A 15,583-nucleotide genomic window follows, 5' to 3' on the forward strand; every position below is an offset into this window, starting at 1 on the left:
AGCAGAAGGGATTGAGGGGACAACAGATATCAAGCTGCAAAGCTAGAATGGGGAGGAAGCTATGGGATTGTCAAGGTCATGAGGAACAGACCTTGGATGTGGAAGCATTTGGAAGCTTTGTTAGGAACAAGGAGGGTGATGAGGAACAAAAGGTTTAGTCTGGATAATGGACCTTCTGATACTAATGATCAGTGTGGAGAAGCCATTCAGCAGTTCCTAGGAATAGGAACTCACCTTGGCCAGGAGAAGGGGTCAGAGGAGGGTACTATAAATCCAGCCTCATCAGCCTCTTAGACAATCAAACCTGACATCTCTCTTGACTCCCTTAAATCTCCCACTCTTACTGCTGAACTGATGATTGAAATTTCTTCAATTGTCGAGAAAGTCACTCTCTTCACAATTTAAAAAGAAAATTAAAAACACAAATAGTTTGAGAGAAGTTTACAACAAATTATTTTGTGTCTAATATTCACATTGCCTCTTTTCCTACTGTGATCAATAGAGATTAAAAGAAAATTGGAAGATGCTGAGTCCCTGAAAGAACTGGAGTGTGGGGCTCCTGCTGAACTGGGTAATAAATCAGTAATAATAAACTGCTGATACTGCAGGGCCAGAGATTTATTCCTGGGCTGCTCCCAAGTGTTTTGTTGTCTGTCTATGTGAGAAGGTACATACTGGTAAGAGCTAGAGGAGAACTTTAATCCATTTTTTACACATGAGGGAGCCAGTGTTGAGGTGTTTAGTTGTGTGATCTAACACATTTGTGGCACCCAGGGATTACAAAGATGAGGATTCCTATTGCCACATGGTTGAATGATGGAAAGATATGAATCACTATTATCTCCATGTTAGATTTTTCTCTTCTAGGGAAAGAGGGTGTTATCTCTGGAAGTAGGAGAGCAAATCCAGCCACAAAGCAAACATAGAAGTTAGAATGAAGAACCACGGAACTGCAGAGATGACTAAAGATTCAGCCAAAGCATCCGGGTCCTGTTAAGGTCAAGGCCATGGTTGGAAAGAGCTGGGGCTTGTAAGTATGGGTGATGCCTATGGGTGGATGACCCCAAGGAAATGGCCCTACACACTTCTCTTAATCCTTAGTGCTTTGTAGAAGTGTCCTCTCTCTCCCTTCTAACAGTTAGCATTTCTCTTATGGGACAGGATACTGCAAAGGTTTTCCCTTACAAGGAAATAGGCAGACCCCTGGGGAGCTCACTTGCCCCTTCTCCTGGTGATCAGACCCAAACCTGAGGACTTGCAGGGCCTAATGAAGAAGGAAAGAGAATATACCACAAAAGACTGTGAAAAGTTGATAGCATGGGCCAGCAGAGCCAGGAGAGTGCCTCTGAGATTAGATATTGAGGATACTTGATCAAGAGGCCAGGATATAAAAGTGAATAAGTTAGAGTTTATTGGCAAGATGGTACTTTTCTTTAGGATGCAGGGTCACATAAGACCTCGGAGGACAGACAACTCACTATGAGGGTAGCTCTTAGAATTCTAGAGATGGCCCTTTTTAAGCAAATTAAGAAATGTCTGAGTTGCTCTGGCAGAGAACAGGGGACAGGGGAATAGGGAAGTGATATGTGGGAGTGGATATTAACTGAGATCAGAAGATGCAAGCAGAGTATCAAGTTCCATAGGAAGGCTCAAAAGACACACTATGCACTAAGATCATCAAGACTAACATCACTAAGATCAGACAGTGTCTCCTGTCTGTTGGTAGGAGAAGCAGTGACACTGCTGGCTCATTAAAAGCCATGGTGATAATGGGCCATTACCATAACAAAGGCCATGTGCTGTACTTGGTTCAAGGATCATGGACATCACACCAAATGGCAAAGCTGGAGGGATAGCCTATTTCAGGGACTTGTAGGGCTGGCTTATAATGTGTAGAGTTCCTAGGGATACAACAGAGAGCAACCAACAATGGTGGTAATTGATAACCACAAATAAGGCAAATATGGAAAACTGGATGTTTAAGATGTTTGCTCAATGTGTCATCATAATTCCTCTCTCAGTTCCTTGACCAGGTCAACCTTTAGCTCTGATACCCATTGACGAAAGAGGTGGCTAAGTTCCTAAATGAAAGCCCGTAACGCTATATTAAGTAGAGTATATACGATAATGATTCTTCAGTCCTCCTCTGAAGGGCTCTGTAGCTATTTACTCAGGCCACTATACACTGGAGAAAGAAGCAGAGGCTCATATTTCAAGGACTGTTAGACACAGGATCTTGGCTGACATTGGTATCTGGGAACCAAAAGGACGATCATATCTGTCCTGTTAGAGTGGAGACTTCAAGGATTGAAAGTGGAGTCTTTTAACAGTAGGTTCACTGTGGTCAAACTTTCACCCAATAGTTATTTACCAAGTCCCAAGTATATAGTTTGTATGGACAAAATTGAAATTTGGAATAACACTACACTAGGTGCTTGTCCCATGGAGCTATGAAGCTGGGTGGCAGCTCTAACACTACCTGTCCCCCACCAAGAGATTAAATCAGAACAGAATTGCTAACCGCCACCATCCTGCCCAACAGCTCAATGCAAGACTCCTCCAGTGAGCATCCTTTGCATTCAGGCAGCCCACTGGCCCAGCTTCCTCACTGCGAGGCTCTTTCTAACCAATCCTGCTTTCTTCCCTATCTTCTTTCACATTCCTATCCCTTTCCCTGTCCTTTATAGTTATTTTTCTCCCCACGTCTTTTGTACGTCTAATTCTGTCCTGGAACCTGCTTTTGAAGGGGCCTGTATTGACTGACATGACCATTTCTTGTACTTATAAAGAAATTACCACAAATTGCTAAGATAAAGTCAATGAAAGTCAGTGAGTATGCTCATTAGTGTAATTGTTGGATAATATTACATTACAATATTACCTATGATCTTACCTGAATTTTATTTGTATCAATCAAGTGCTGTGCCATTGATTTTAGGATAATTGCAAAGAAGAACCAGGAATGCTGTTAGAATAAAAAAAAAAAGCCAGTAAGGAATTTATTATCCTATGGTAGAATAATGGCAATTTTGTTCCTTTTGGGTTTTTTTGGCAGTACTGGGGTTTGAACCCCATGCTTGCTCAGCAGGCACTCTTCCACTTGCGGCACTCCCCCAGCCTGCAATTCTGTCCTTTACAGCATATAAGATTGCAATATTTTTATCTTAAAATGAGGTCTTTGAAACGAAATGATGCAGATCAACAATGTATTTTCCATTATGTTAGGATGGTCTTTATCAAAGTCGTAATGGTAAAGCACATTGTCACAAGTTGCAGTTTCTCACTTGCCTGAAAATGTTTAAACTAAAACCAGTTACCAGTTTACTCAACATGACTGCTAAGTGATTGTTTTATGAAAGATCTACTTACGGGATGTTCTGTTTGTTCCACTTAGTTAACAAAACTAAAATAAAACTTTTTATAGCAGGCCTACCCCTGAAGTTTCTAGGGCTATAGATGAGAGAAAAAATAAATGGTTATATGCTTAAATCTCTAGAAGCTGAAAGTCAAGAAGGTAGAGTGTGACATAAAATATGCTTGATTCTTCTACCTTGCCAAATATAACTTCGTAACACCCGGAATGCTGTACCAGAATGTGGGACCAAGGTCACAGTGGGGTCCTTGCTACTCCCTTGATCCTACCCAGGGCTCTGCTCTGCCACTGGAGGGGCCTGGTGCTTACGTGACTGTACAGCCTAAATCTCCATGCTGTCTGCAAACCTGCCCTCCTCCTGTCACACACAGCAATTCCCAGGGGTCTAGAGCAACTCTCAGGCATCAAGATCTGCCCCAGGAAGGAGGGACTTAAGAAAGAGGCCTGAGTAGGCCCTGGATCAATCCTTGGGCTCTTGAAGCAGAGGTTCCTTGGGATATTTACAGGGCTAAAATTGAAGACTGGACTCCTGATGGGCATATTTTCTTAGCTCCTTTTATAACTTGGCCTCAAGGTATAGTTGGAGAGGAGCAAAGCATGTTCTAGATGGGGCCTTTCTTTCTTGGGCCTAAGGACATATGTATCCCATATGCAAAATGACATGGTATATGTATTTAAAGACTATACTTCCCTGACCCTCTTCCTTTCTCACTCCCTCCACCACAGATAAATTCCTGAATTTTGTGGCAATCATTCATGTGCTTTACTCAATCATTTTGAGTATATGTTTTTGAGAGATATTTACCTTTGGTTGCCAATGAACCTCACATATCTCATACATGCGCTCTTGAGCATGCCTTTTTCAATCAACAAACTTTTCCAGGGTTCATTTACAGAAAGGCATGAAGTAGAGGGCTCACATATTGTCACCACACCACTGATGCATTTACTTATTTGCTCAACTGTCAATGGGCACTTGAATTATATCCAGTTTTAGGCTGATGCAATGGTATAACGAACTTTGAGGAAAATATTCCTAACTCCACAGGAGTAACAGAGCTGAGGAGGAGAAAAAGCTGGTATCCTAAAAGGTGGCTGTGGCTTAATGAAGGGATCACTTCTTATTAGTAAGAAATGGAAGATGGTGAGTGGTGGTGTGCTTCTCTAATCCCACCTACAGGGGAGGAACAGGTAGAAGGATCATAGTCTGAGGACAACCTGGGCAAAACTGGAAGACCTATCTGAAAACAAATTAGAATAAAAAGACTGGGAGTAGAGCTCAAGTGGTAAAGTGTTTTCCTAATAAGTGTGAGAGGCCCTGAGTTCAATCTCCAGTACCACCAAAAAAAAAAAAAAGGCTACTTAATATTGGAAGTGAAATCGACACTGTTAGGAATGCTTAATGAATCCAAGGCCCACTATAACAATCCCTTCTCCTGTCCTGTCCCCAACAGTATTTTTAGCCCCCATGCCAAGTACTCCATCATTTGTCTCATAGCTGAGCAGACTCCCACCACTCTTAAAATAGTCTGAAATCATGCCAGTCTGTCTACAGCTTCTTGGACTTCATCTTACCCTCTCCCTTCTTTTTCACTCCCCTTCATCCACAGGAGCTTCTCTTAGACCCAGAGCTGTGCTGCTGCCTTACAGCTTAACAAAAGTGTTTATCTCCAGTGCTCCACTCTAAAATCTCCACGGGAAGATCTCTCAGTTCCTTCACACTTTCTGTTCAAGTATTGCTTTCTCTATGAAAGCCATTCTGCCCACCCTATTTGAGACTTCCACTCTCCCTTTTCCCTCAATATGCCTACTTCTTCCTACCTGTTCTACCTCTTCTTTCCCAATCTTACCCCTCGTCTTCCAACACACAATATAATCTATTTTTGAATTATATCTGCTGTTGATAGGTTTTTTTCTCCTCCAGAATATAAACTAAGAGAAGGGATCTTTATTTTGTTTTCTAATGCATTCCCAGTGCCTGCCTGCTGCAAGGGAGGGCCCTAGAATATATTTATTGAATAAACAGAATAAAAATACTCTTAAGGCTGCTTCAAACAAACAAATCACTTGGCCTAGGACAATTAGATTTTAGTGAACTCATGTTGATGCTTATTGATCTAGGCTTCTCTTTCCAGCAATTTACCAATTAATTATTCATCTGTTTAGTCATAATAGTTAGATTTCACTTGAAATCTAATTCAAATTCATAATGGTTATTGTTTTATAAGCTTCTCACCATCTGTTCTTTAAGTTCCTGCATGTGTTTCAATTTTCTGAGACCAAAAAATGGTTGTTGCTCCATTTCTTCTTTGTTTTCAGTATACTCATTAATATAACATCACTGGTCTTTTTCTTGGTATTTTTCCTTTTACTGTGGCTACAACCTCCCAAGTTTATTTGTGCTAGACTTCAGATTTTTGAAAGCTTTAGATCATTCTGCTTTCAGGTCAAAGAATTTAATTTGGATCCAATCTACTTTTTTCTATGCTTTCTTGACATAGATCTCCTTTGCTTAATAATTTTATATGCTACAGTTTCAATATGAAGCTTATGTCAGAAACTAGAAGAGAAATGGTCACTGAAAATCAGTGCATCCCATCTCCTTCCAGGAGAAAGAGAATTCCGTCCCTAGTGCTAGCAATGAATCAACTGCCTTTAAATTATTTACCTTTAGAACATGCTTTACCGTTGTTGAGTCATTTGACTTCAAAAGACCAGTCACATTTTTAGCCAGTTCCTCATGTATTGTTCTCTCCTTGCAGACCATGGTTTTGAACACAAACTGAAGAAAATCCAAAAAAGTGAACAAAGTTACTTACTTTTTTAAAAAGCTTCAAAAATTATACCACATTTCTCAAAATTATCTGCTCATGCCAGATTTTGTCATGAAATTAATGAAGACCTAATACAAGAATAGTACACACCTGCTCCTATTTAGGGCTTTGCACAAATAGGGCCTTGCTCACCTAAGCTCTGCTTGAAACTCTTTTTTGTAGAAATCGAGAGAAAGAGCCAGAGAGCCATTTAGCAGGTTCAAGGAAACACGGAGGGCTTTGACCCACCTACTTAGGACAAATTCCCCTTCTCCTTCCTTCCACTGGCAACAGGTGGCATGGTAGCAATTCTTCATCCTGAAAGGGTAGAGCGCCCACTCAAACAGCCAAGTGGGGAAGCAGGTGCCTTCCATAGGCCAGTAGGGTGAGATCCCCACAAGTCCAGGGTCTACCACCCCATGCTTAGCCACAGCTATGAAGAGGTTTATAAACATTGGCCATCAGTAAGAGAACAAATGCTGCTTTATATTTTTCACAGATTACTTTGTGGCTAATTTTCTATATTTCGTCATATACTTTAAGAATATCAATATCACTGTATGCAATATATATGTTTCAAATAGAAATGCTTATTACCTAATTATAATATTTTACTGATGAGTTAGGTTTGCCTCAAGGTAGGATATTTATTCATAAATTCACAATTGAGAGGGAAGGCCGGCAAGAGACTGGCATATTCACTTCTGAATCTATAACCATTTCTTGGACCTTTGTGTATATCAGCATCATGGTGGAGCCTGAGCTTTGCAAGTTCATCTCAAAGGAGAAAGCCAAAGCCAATGGATACCTTAAACTAGCCGTCATCAAGAGCAATACGATTTCCTCTTATGGATCATGCCTCATATGTGGGTAATGTCATCACCAGTTATCTAATCCTGTGCAGTTATTTAGCCTGAAGGGCATTTCAACTAGCAATGAAATGTTCTTATTTCAAAATTCTGACCTCCAGAAATTGTCAGTACTATAAGTCACTGTAATCCATGGCACTGAATTAAATTGACTTTAGACACACATCTTGGAGAAAGATATGGCGCAGGTGTACAGATTGGATATTGTAGATGGAGTGAGTTAGCAGCATTCAGCACCACTGAACTTGAAATGGTGTTTTGTTTACTTCTGAATGAATATAAATTACATTAAGTATCACATCTCTCAAAGATATCAAGGATGTAATGGAACCAGCCCATCAGTTTGCACTGTGTTTCTCAGTGTAGAGCTTAATATCTACCCATTGTTCAAAAATTTTTTTTCACCTATAGACTCTTGGGTCAAGTTCAGGCTGTCAACTATGTTGTATACCAGGAGTCTAATAACAGAATCACAGATCTGGATGTTCATCTCGTTTTACATCACAGAGGAGAAAACAAGTTTTGTGGGGCTGACTGCTCAAGTTAACTACTTATTCCTGACTAGCATCTAGTCTCTCACTTGCTAGTTTGGTGACCTTTCCAGAATAAAATGCAAGCTGATTATATTAGGAAGTATTTGCTTTAGATATTTGAAAATATATTCTAGATGTCTTTAGGAATTGTTATTGACCTGAAATTCTACAGAGGTGTATTTCTGGATTTGAATCATTTCAAAACAAAGTAGATAAGCTATCAATCGCCTATGTTGTCAAATGAAATGGTCTTGTCAGGATATTTCATGTGTTCTGGTTGAAAATAAAGACCATGACAAAATGAATTTCCAATGTATTTCTCCAAGAGTGTCACAGAGTCTGAGATTTGAGGCACTCATAAGGAACAAGCCTTGGTGATCATAGAAACAGTCATAACACCAGTGGTTCTTAGTGTAACTTTCAATGATTCCATTGGAATGAGGAAACCGACACTTGGGGTAACATGAAGTCACTCGTGTATATGATGTGTCAAGAAATTATTTTTTTTTCTCAGTCTCTTTGGGGATTAGAATGGAAAAACTGTGGTGAGTACGAGGAGACGAAATACTCTCCAGACGATTCTGTTAAACTCATCAATACCCTATAAATATAAAAATAAGCTTTGACCCTCTCTTAAACAGACAGCAAACTAAAAGGACATTTGTAGATGGAACTGGCTTTCTGTAATCGAAATGTGGGTCTTATCAGGTAAAATTACACCACAGGGAAATTATTGTGAAGTAACTGAATATCTTTGGCATATACGCTGTTTTAAGGAAGGGCAAACACTAATGCTTTAGTATTTTGGAAAGACATCCAGCATTTTTTGGCAGGTAAAAGGATATAAGATATAAAACTGTAATGAAAAATTTCCTTAAGTATCTCAGAGGGGTTCACTCTAGAATGTAATTTCTAGTTAATTCATTTTATAGGAGCATTGGCAATTATTATCATTATCGTCATTGTTATTACTTTAAAAACAAAGTTTCCAGCCAAGAGACCTGAATACTTCTCCAGCTACATTTCTAGATATCTAGAGTGTAGGAGTATATATTTAATTAGGATATAGTCTGTTCATTAAAAACATGTCTCAAAAAGATTTAACCTATGCATAGAGAAAATGTAGGTCCTTTATGTATTAAAAAGTACTTTAAGATGCTCATATTTGTCTCTAGATGGGTTATTTTCATTCAAGGAGAAGACATTATGGTAGAGCTATGAAAGTGCAAACATCATCACAAGTTCACTGGCATTGATTTACAGGGCAACTGGAAATGAGCATAGAAACATCTCCAAGTGCACACTTGACAAAGGACACTGAGGAGGCAGTGCACACAAATGGGATGGACAAGTGGTTCATGCCAGAAGATAAAGGACTTAACATACCAGAAGCAGGTACAAATATACAGTAACTGGGAAAATGAAATAATGCCTGAGAAAACAATAGAAAGATCTGAGAAAACATTACAGAAGAAACATAGAGCATCAACAAACCCATAGGAAAAGTCTTCCTTCTATTAACATAAGAATTTCATGTATTTATAATGTTGATTTAAAAAGAACAACACTTTAATTTTCTTCTCCATCCTTTTCTCTCCTCTCTCCCACATAAACACTCATTTGCCCATGACACAGTATTTATACATGTATACATTTAAACAATACGTGTAGCCCATTAGTGCAAGAAGATGGAATTCTGCTAAAGGAAATTCTTGGTTTGACTCTGATGGGCACCACTCAGCAAAGGTGAGAACTTCCCTCTTAAGGCAGACAGGAAATGAGACAAGCCACACAGCACAGGGGACCAGGTCAATGCTTGGGTGGTGGTTTCCTACCTTAATGTATGACTGGACAGAGTCTTCTAGCTGCTCTTCATGGCACTTGGCCACAATGTCGGCCAGAACCCTGGAAAAGCAAAGCTGCTCAGGAGCCTTTCCAAAGGCAGAAAAACACTGTATTGTCATTAGAACACTTCGTAAACTAGGTGTTTAATATTATTGAATGAATGAGTGAACCAACTTCACTCTCTTCTCTTGTCCTCCTCACTCCTGAATACTGGGTATTTAATATCTATAATGCCCATGAGCCGTTTTCAACCCCAGAGCTCTAAACACTGAGATGTAAACATTGTCTTATGGCGGTTATATTATATTGGAGACCTTCTGACTGAGTTGAATGTGCCAATTATGGTCTGTGCATTTGCTGACACTGTGTTCTTGGAAAAGGGATCAGTTTAAGTACCTCATTAAAACTAAAGATTTCAACCTCTAATTCATTATTATATGCTATTTTAACAGGGCTTGCCTTCCAACCTATGAGCAGAGTATGTCCTTTTGGAAAAAAGGGAGCAGGGTAAGATGTACCTGTTTTGTTTCTCTTATCTGAGTTAGGATTTCAAGTAGCAATTATGGGTACGAGTTGAATTTATTCATATTTATAATTGTTGCAATGGTGATAGAACTGAGGAATATTTCAGAATTTCAACATATCTATCAGCTGTAATATTTTAAAGTCTCTTAACACAGACACATCTACACAGCTGAAGAGGACATTAGTTGAAGGCCCAGGTGGATACTTTTAATCTGGGTCCAGAACTGGCTTGCTGTAGAACCAATATAGACAGTTAATTTTCTAGAACTTCAGGGCTCTAAAAACTAGGCTAAAACCCACATTCTGGAATAGTAAATAATATGCTTGTGAGTATGGAAGATATTGTAAACATTTCAATAACAACAGTATTTTTTTTTACAGAATGCTAAGATTTTTTTTAAATGAACAACAGGAAAATAAAACTATTAATTCAAAACATTACCTCTATAAATGGGAAATTGTGATTACATTGCTAACCACATTAGTGATGTTGGAAGAGTATGGTAGAACCAAATTTGAAATGCGACTAAAGAAAAATGTGTTTTTAAAAAGTTTCTTGTGGGAATGTGACATGATACAGCTACTTTTAAAACTCTAATATATAACTACCATTCCATACAGCAACTGCATTCCTGAGCATTTATCTCAGAAATGAAGAATTATAAGTACACAAAAGTTGTACATGAGTATTTGTGGTAGCTTTATTCATATATTATAAGATAATCAAGACATCTCTCAGCAAGTGAATTATTAAATCTGTGCTATATCCATATCACAGAATATTACTCAGCAATGAAAAGGAATGAACTATTGATAGATGAACAACCGGAATAAATCTTTAGGACTCTCTGAATATTATTCTGAGTGTAAAAGCCAGTAACAAAAGGTTACATATTGTATATTTCCATATATATGGAAGGTATATGTATATATGGAAAATGCTGAGATACTGTCAGTGTGGGGGAACTGGTACAAGGTATATTGGTTCTCTCCAAATTACTTCTTTCAACTGTTTGTGAATCTATGATCATCTCAAAGTAAAATCTTTCAAAAACCTAAGAAAAATTCAGAAAAACATCTAATACTTTACTAGTGGTAATAATAGGTGATTAGCAGATAAAGATTCAAGACTGAGAAGTACTTAAATTTGAGAAATGTGTTCAAATGAAGTGTAAATACACACCAGTAACTCGATAGCTATTCAGATAAAATCAAGAAGTCTGTTTTTCTTATTATACAACCTCTTCTCCCAAGTTGTGTTGTGGATACCTGGTGACTGTTGTACTTATTTCATCTTCCTCATTCTGTACCAGGACTTTGAAGAGTTGATTCAAGATTACAGGCAGAAAACTCATGATTGCATGAATCTTTTCCACATTTAATAAATTCTGTAGTAAATTGACAGAAAAAAAAGATACCAATTAAATATAAAGCATGATCTGGATTAAAGACTTACATTGCAACCTGAAACTCCAAAACTTTTGGAAAACACAGGAGGGAATCTCAAATTGATTATCTAGGCAATGATGTTTTGGAAATAATTCCTAAAAAGGAAACACCAAAAGTGAAAATAGACAAATAGGATTGCATCAAACCACAAAGCTTTTGCAAGGCCAAAGAAATAATCACGAAAGCAAGACAACCTACAGAATGGGAGAAAACATTTGAAAACGATGTATCTGAGGAGGGGTAAACATCTAAAATACAGTAAGAACTAAAAAAACTCAATAGCAAGCAAATAACAATTTAAAATATGGGCCAAGGACCTGAAAAGACATTTATTAAAAGAAGAAACACAAACTGTCCACAGGTATATGAAAAGTACTCAACATCACTTGTCATCAAAGCAACGTAAATTAAAACCACAGCTAACCCTGTTAGAATGGCTGTTATCAAAAAGATAAAAAATAACAAGTGTTGCTGAGGATATGGAGAGAAAGGAAGCCTTGTGCATTGTGGGTAGTAATGCAAGTTAGACAGCCATAATAGAAAAAAACTATAGAGGGTCCTCAAAAAAATGAAAAAATAGAACTGCCTGATCTCCATCAATCCCACTACTGGGTATACATCTAGAGGAAGTGAAATTAGTATGTTGATAAGACATCTGCACTGTTATGTCATTATTCATAATATCATGCAATCTATTCCATGAAATAAAATCTAGAATTTGTTCTATGAAGACTGTAGAAACAACCTAAATTTCCATCAATAGATAAACAGATGAAGAAAATATAGTTCATCTACACAATGCCTTAAGAAAGAAGAAAATTCTGCCATTTTCAACAGCATGGATGAACCTGGAGGACATTATGGTAAGTAAAATAAGTTGGGCACAGGAAGACAAATACTGTGTGAGATAATGTGTTGAATCTAAAAAAGTTGAACTAAAAGAAGCAAAGAGTAGAATGGTGGTTACAAAGGGCTGGAGAGGAAGGTGTTACTGAGAGGTTGGTCATGGGTACAAAATTTCAGTTAGGAGTAAGTTCAAGGACTCTATTGGACAGTGTGATGAAGAGAGCCAATAACAATTGTGTTCTTTTTCTTTTTTGACAGTACTGGGGATTGAACTCAGGACCTTGCACTTGCTAGGCAAATGCTGTATCCCTTGAGCCATCCATTCAGTCTTTTGCTTTTTTTTTTTTTTTTCTCAAATAGGGTCTCACAGTGGCCTTGGACCGTGATCTTCCTCTCTACACCTCTTGAGTAGCTGTGATTACAGGTATGTGTCACAATGCCAAGTCCGCAATTATGTTTGGAACATCTTTAGGAGAGTAGATTTTAAATGTTTTCACCACAAAAATGATATGTATCTGAAGTAATGCATCTGCTAATCACTTTCACTCAGCCATTGCACAATGTGCACATATTTCAAAACATCATGCTTATGTGATAAATTCCTGTAAAGGTTTTTGATTCCATGAATAAGAATAAATGATTGAGCACATTCTGCTGGTGTTTTTCAGAATGTGGCTATGAATACCATCCCTCCCCTTTATCTGGCTTTACTCTACACTGCCGTTAGCATGACAAGGACAGAGCGTGAAGGCAATGTTGCCAGGGCTCTCCACTTAACCAATCACAGTAAAGAGACTGATTTTCATTCATTTTTGTTTCGGCAAAAACTGATCTGCTTTTTTTCTTTTTAGGGCAACAGACGTAACTATTTAGAAATGGTAAAATAAAATCATTTACAATCTGAATCAATAAGTTGTTTCCAAGTCTTCAAGAAGAATCACCTCTTAGTTTAATATTCAGTGGAAAATGGGAGGTCTCCTTGGTTCATGTTTACCCTGGAGATCTCCAAAACTGCTTGCATGCTACGTTACCTTACAAGAGCGGACGAAACTTGAGGTAGGTGACTGAGACATGTCTTTCTCTCTTTTTTGGCACTGTTGGAAAAATGCATTCACATGTGGATCCTGCAATAGCAAAAGAAGTGTTTCTGATGAAACAAACTGTTACATTCCCTGTGATGGGAGGTGAGAGCTTCTGGAGGGTGGAGGCCTTGGTGCACAAGAGCTGTATCATGGAATCACAATGGCAGTGCTTCCATTCTCAGTGGACATCCAGGCCTACTGAACTACAAAGCCACTCCCTCTCCTACTTCAGTCTCATAGTTTTGTTGTCTTTCTTGGCCACATGGCAATAGCTAGAGAGCTACTTCCCTTGGCTGGGCTCCTTTTTTTCTTTGAAAATTTCCTTTGTTTATCTCTCTATTCATGCTTCTTCCATAGACTTCTACCAATTTCTCTTACATATTCCTTAACACACAGGAGGGCATGCATTTTTAATATGTGCAAGAATATTTCCGGGCTTAAAATTCCCTGAATCAGTCCAATATTAGGAAGTATTCAATAAAGATTGTTGTGAGATAAAATCCACTCTTACCCACAAAGGCTATTTGGAAAGTCTCTGAATTCTGCATCGAGTTATGCAGTCAGGAAGCAAGATATAGAATTTGAGTGAATTCTGAATGTTTCTCTGGCATTTGATGATTCTAGAAGGGCATCTGAGGCATGGATTCCCTTCAGGTTGGGGTGGATGTGTACACGATGTCTTATATTTCCAAGCTGTTGTTCTTTATTAACTAGGGACAGCTCTTTCCTTTTAAATATCACTTCAATGACTCATCTAGTCAGTCATTATTTATTGAAAGCTGACTGTTTGCCAGGCCCCTGGCAGGCACTCAGAGCAGAGTGGAGGGCAGGGCAATCATGGTCCCTTCCTCTGTGGATCTTCCATCATGATGGGGAGACCAGCACTACACCACAACTTCCACACACACCTACTTAATCACAGTTTGAGAAGTGTTTCAAACACATAGGAGGTTGCTATCTGGGCAGGTAGACCAGTTCAGTGAAAAGGTCTGGTGTGAACCCACCAGACCAGCAAAAAGAAGAGGAGGAGAGACGAAGAGGTGCCTAAGAAGGGCCAGAGTATAATCAATCTCAGGGGAACGAAGTGGATGAGGTTGGCTGGAAGGCAGAGAGTGCAGAGAGGGACGTGGGCACTTAGAAACTGAGGAGAGACGGCTTAATCCATTGTGATTATGAGGGGTAAGAGGGGATACGAGGACTAAATTTGCCTTAAAGCACATAAAATTTTGATTATCTACATTATTTCACTGCTCTTAGCAACCAAGTCTGGGCTAGAGATAAAGCAGCATGAGGGAAAAATTGAAAAGCGAAGATGCCTTGCCACAGCAGAGGTGAGTTTGTGGCAGTTTAGTACTGGTGATGATCACCTATGCACAGGTGGCGTTTTGCAGCTCATGACATGTTTTCTCGTGTTGCTCCTCATCACAACCTTAAGTAGGGATATTTTGTTGATACCATTTTCCTGATGTGGAAGTACAAACTGCAGGGGGTAAAGTGACTTGTCCAGGGACACTGAGCCAGCACTTGACCAAGGTGACTCTCAAATGAAGTTCTGACAATCTCATGATCCTGGGTAGGCACTGGGAATTGGATTAGTTTTGTAGTAAATGTCCAAAATCTTTTATTTTTAACATTTAATAACTTCAACATCTGGGGTGTTGTCAGTGGAAGAAAATCATACTGCAATAGGACTATCATCCAGTTAAATACACTTCTAATATTTTGGTTTGAAGTTTTATGGCACCTGGGCGTAGAGGTTTAGGGTTACTTATCTAGCTGGAGAGAGGCATAAAATTCTGCCCTACACCTCTTCCTTTGGAGTATTCAACAACTACTTCTGATCCCTCATGGAATGACTGGTTTCATCCTGGGCACATGGGAGTCTCCTTATCACTCTGTGTGTCAGAGAAGAATGCACTCACCTGAGTGTTCACTGTTGAGACCACAAATGTCGACACTTTGAAAAGTGGTTTGCCGCCATCAACCCATTTAATGTCACTCCCACCATGCTGTAAAAAAGAGTTTGTTACTGTCACTGTGAGAATTTGAGAGAAAGTAAATAGCTTATTTAGCTTGTGTTCATTTGCCATCCCAAACCATTAACCTTACATTACTACAGAGATAGAAAAGAAAAGATGAAAATAACTTTGGCAATATTGGAGATATTGCCAGGGGAGTCACTGCTAGTAATTCATTTCTAGTAGCCATAAACTACAAGGGGTTTGGATGGTTGTAGGTACACATAACT

General features: G+C 38.8%; 1 protein-coding gene across 13 annotated transcripts in view; it reads right to left on the reverse strand.

Moving 5' to 3' along the window:
- Dock10 (dedicator of cytokinesis 10) overlaps positions 1 to 15,583 on the reverse strand; it is a 247,620-nt gene that overhangs the window by 47,663 nt on the left and 184,374 nt on the right. For all 13 annotated transcript variants that reach the window (XM_074071859.1, XM_074071858.1, XM_074071857.1 and 10 more), the window contains exons 22-27: positions 15,258 to 15,344; positions 13,285 to 13,377; positions 11,228 to 11,346; positions 9,424 to 9,493; positions 6,042 to 6,155; positions 2,894 to 2,965 (exon numbers count right to left, since the gene is read on the reverse strand). In XM_074071859.1, coding sequence (XP_073927960.1) covers positions 2,894 to 2,965; positions 6,042 to 6,155; positions 9,424 to 9,493; positions 11,228 to 11,346; positions 13,285 to 13,377; positions 15,258 to 15,344 — 555 coding nt within the window. The remainder of the gene's footprint in view (positions 1 to 2,893; positions 2,966 to 6,041; positions 6,156 to 9,423; positions 9,494 to 11,227; positions 11,347 to 13,284; positions 13,378 to 15,257; positions 15,345 to 15,583) is intronic.

This window comes from Castor canadensis, chromosome 4 (genome assembly GCF_047511655.1).
Source record: "Castor canadensis chromosome 4, mCasCan1.hap1v2, whole genome shotgun sequence".
In the NCBI taxonomy this organism is placed as follows: Eukaryota; Metazoa; Chordata; class Mammalia; order Rodentia; family Castoridae; genus Castor; species Castor canadensis.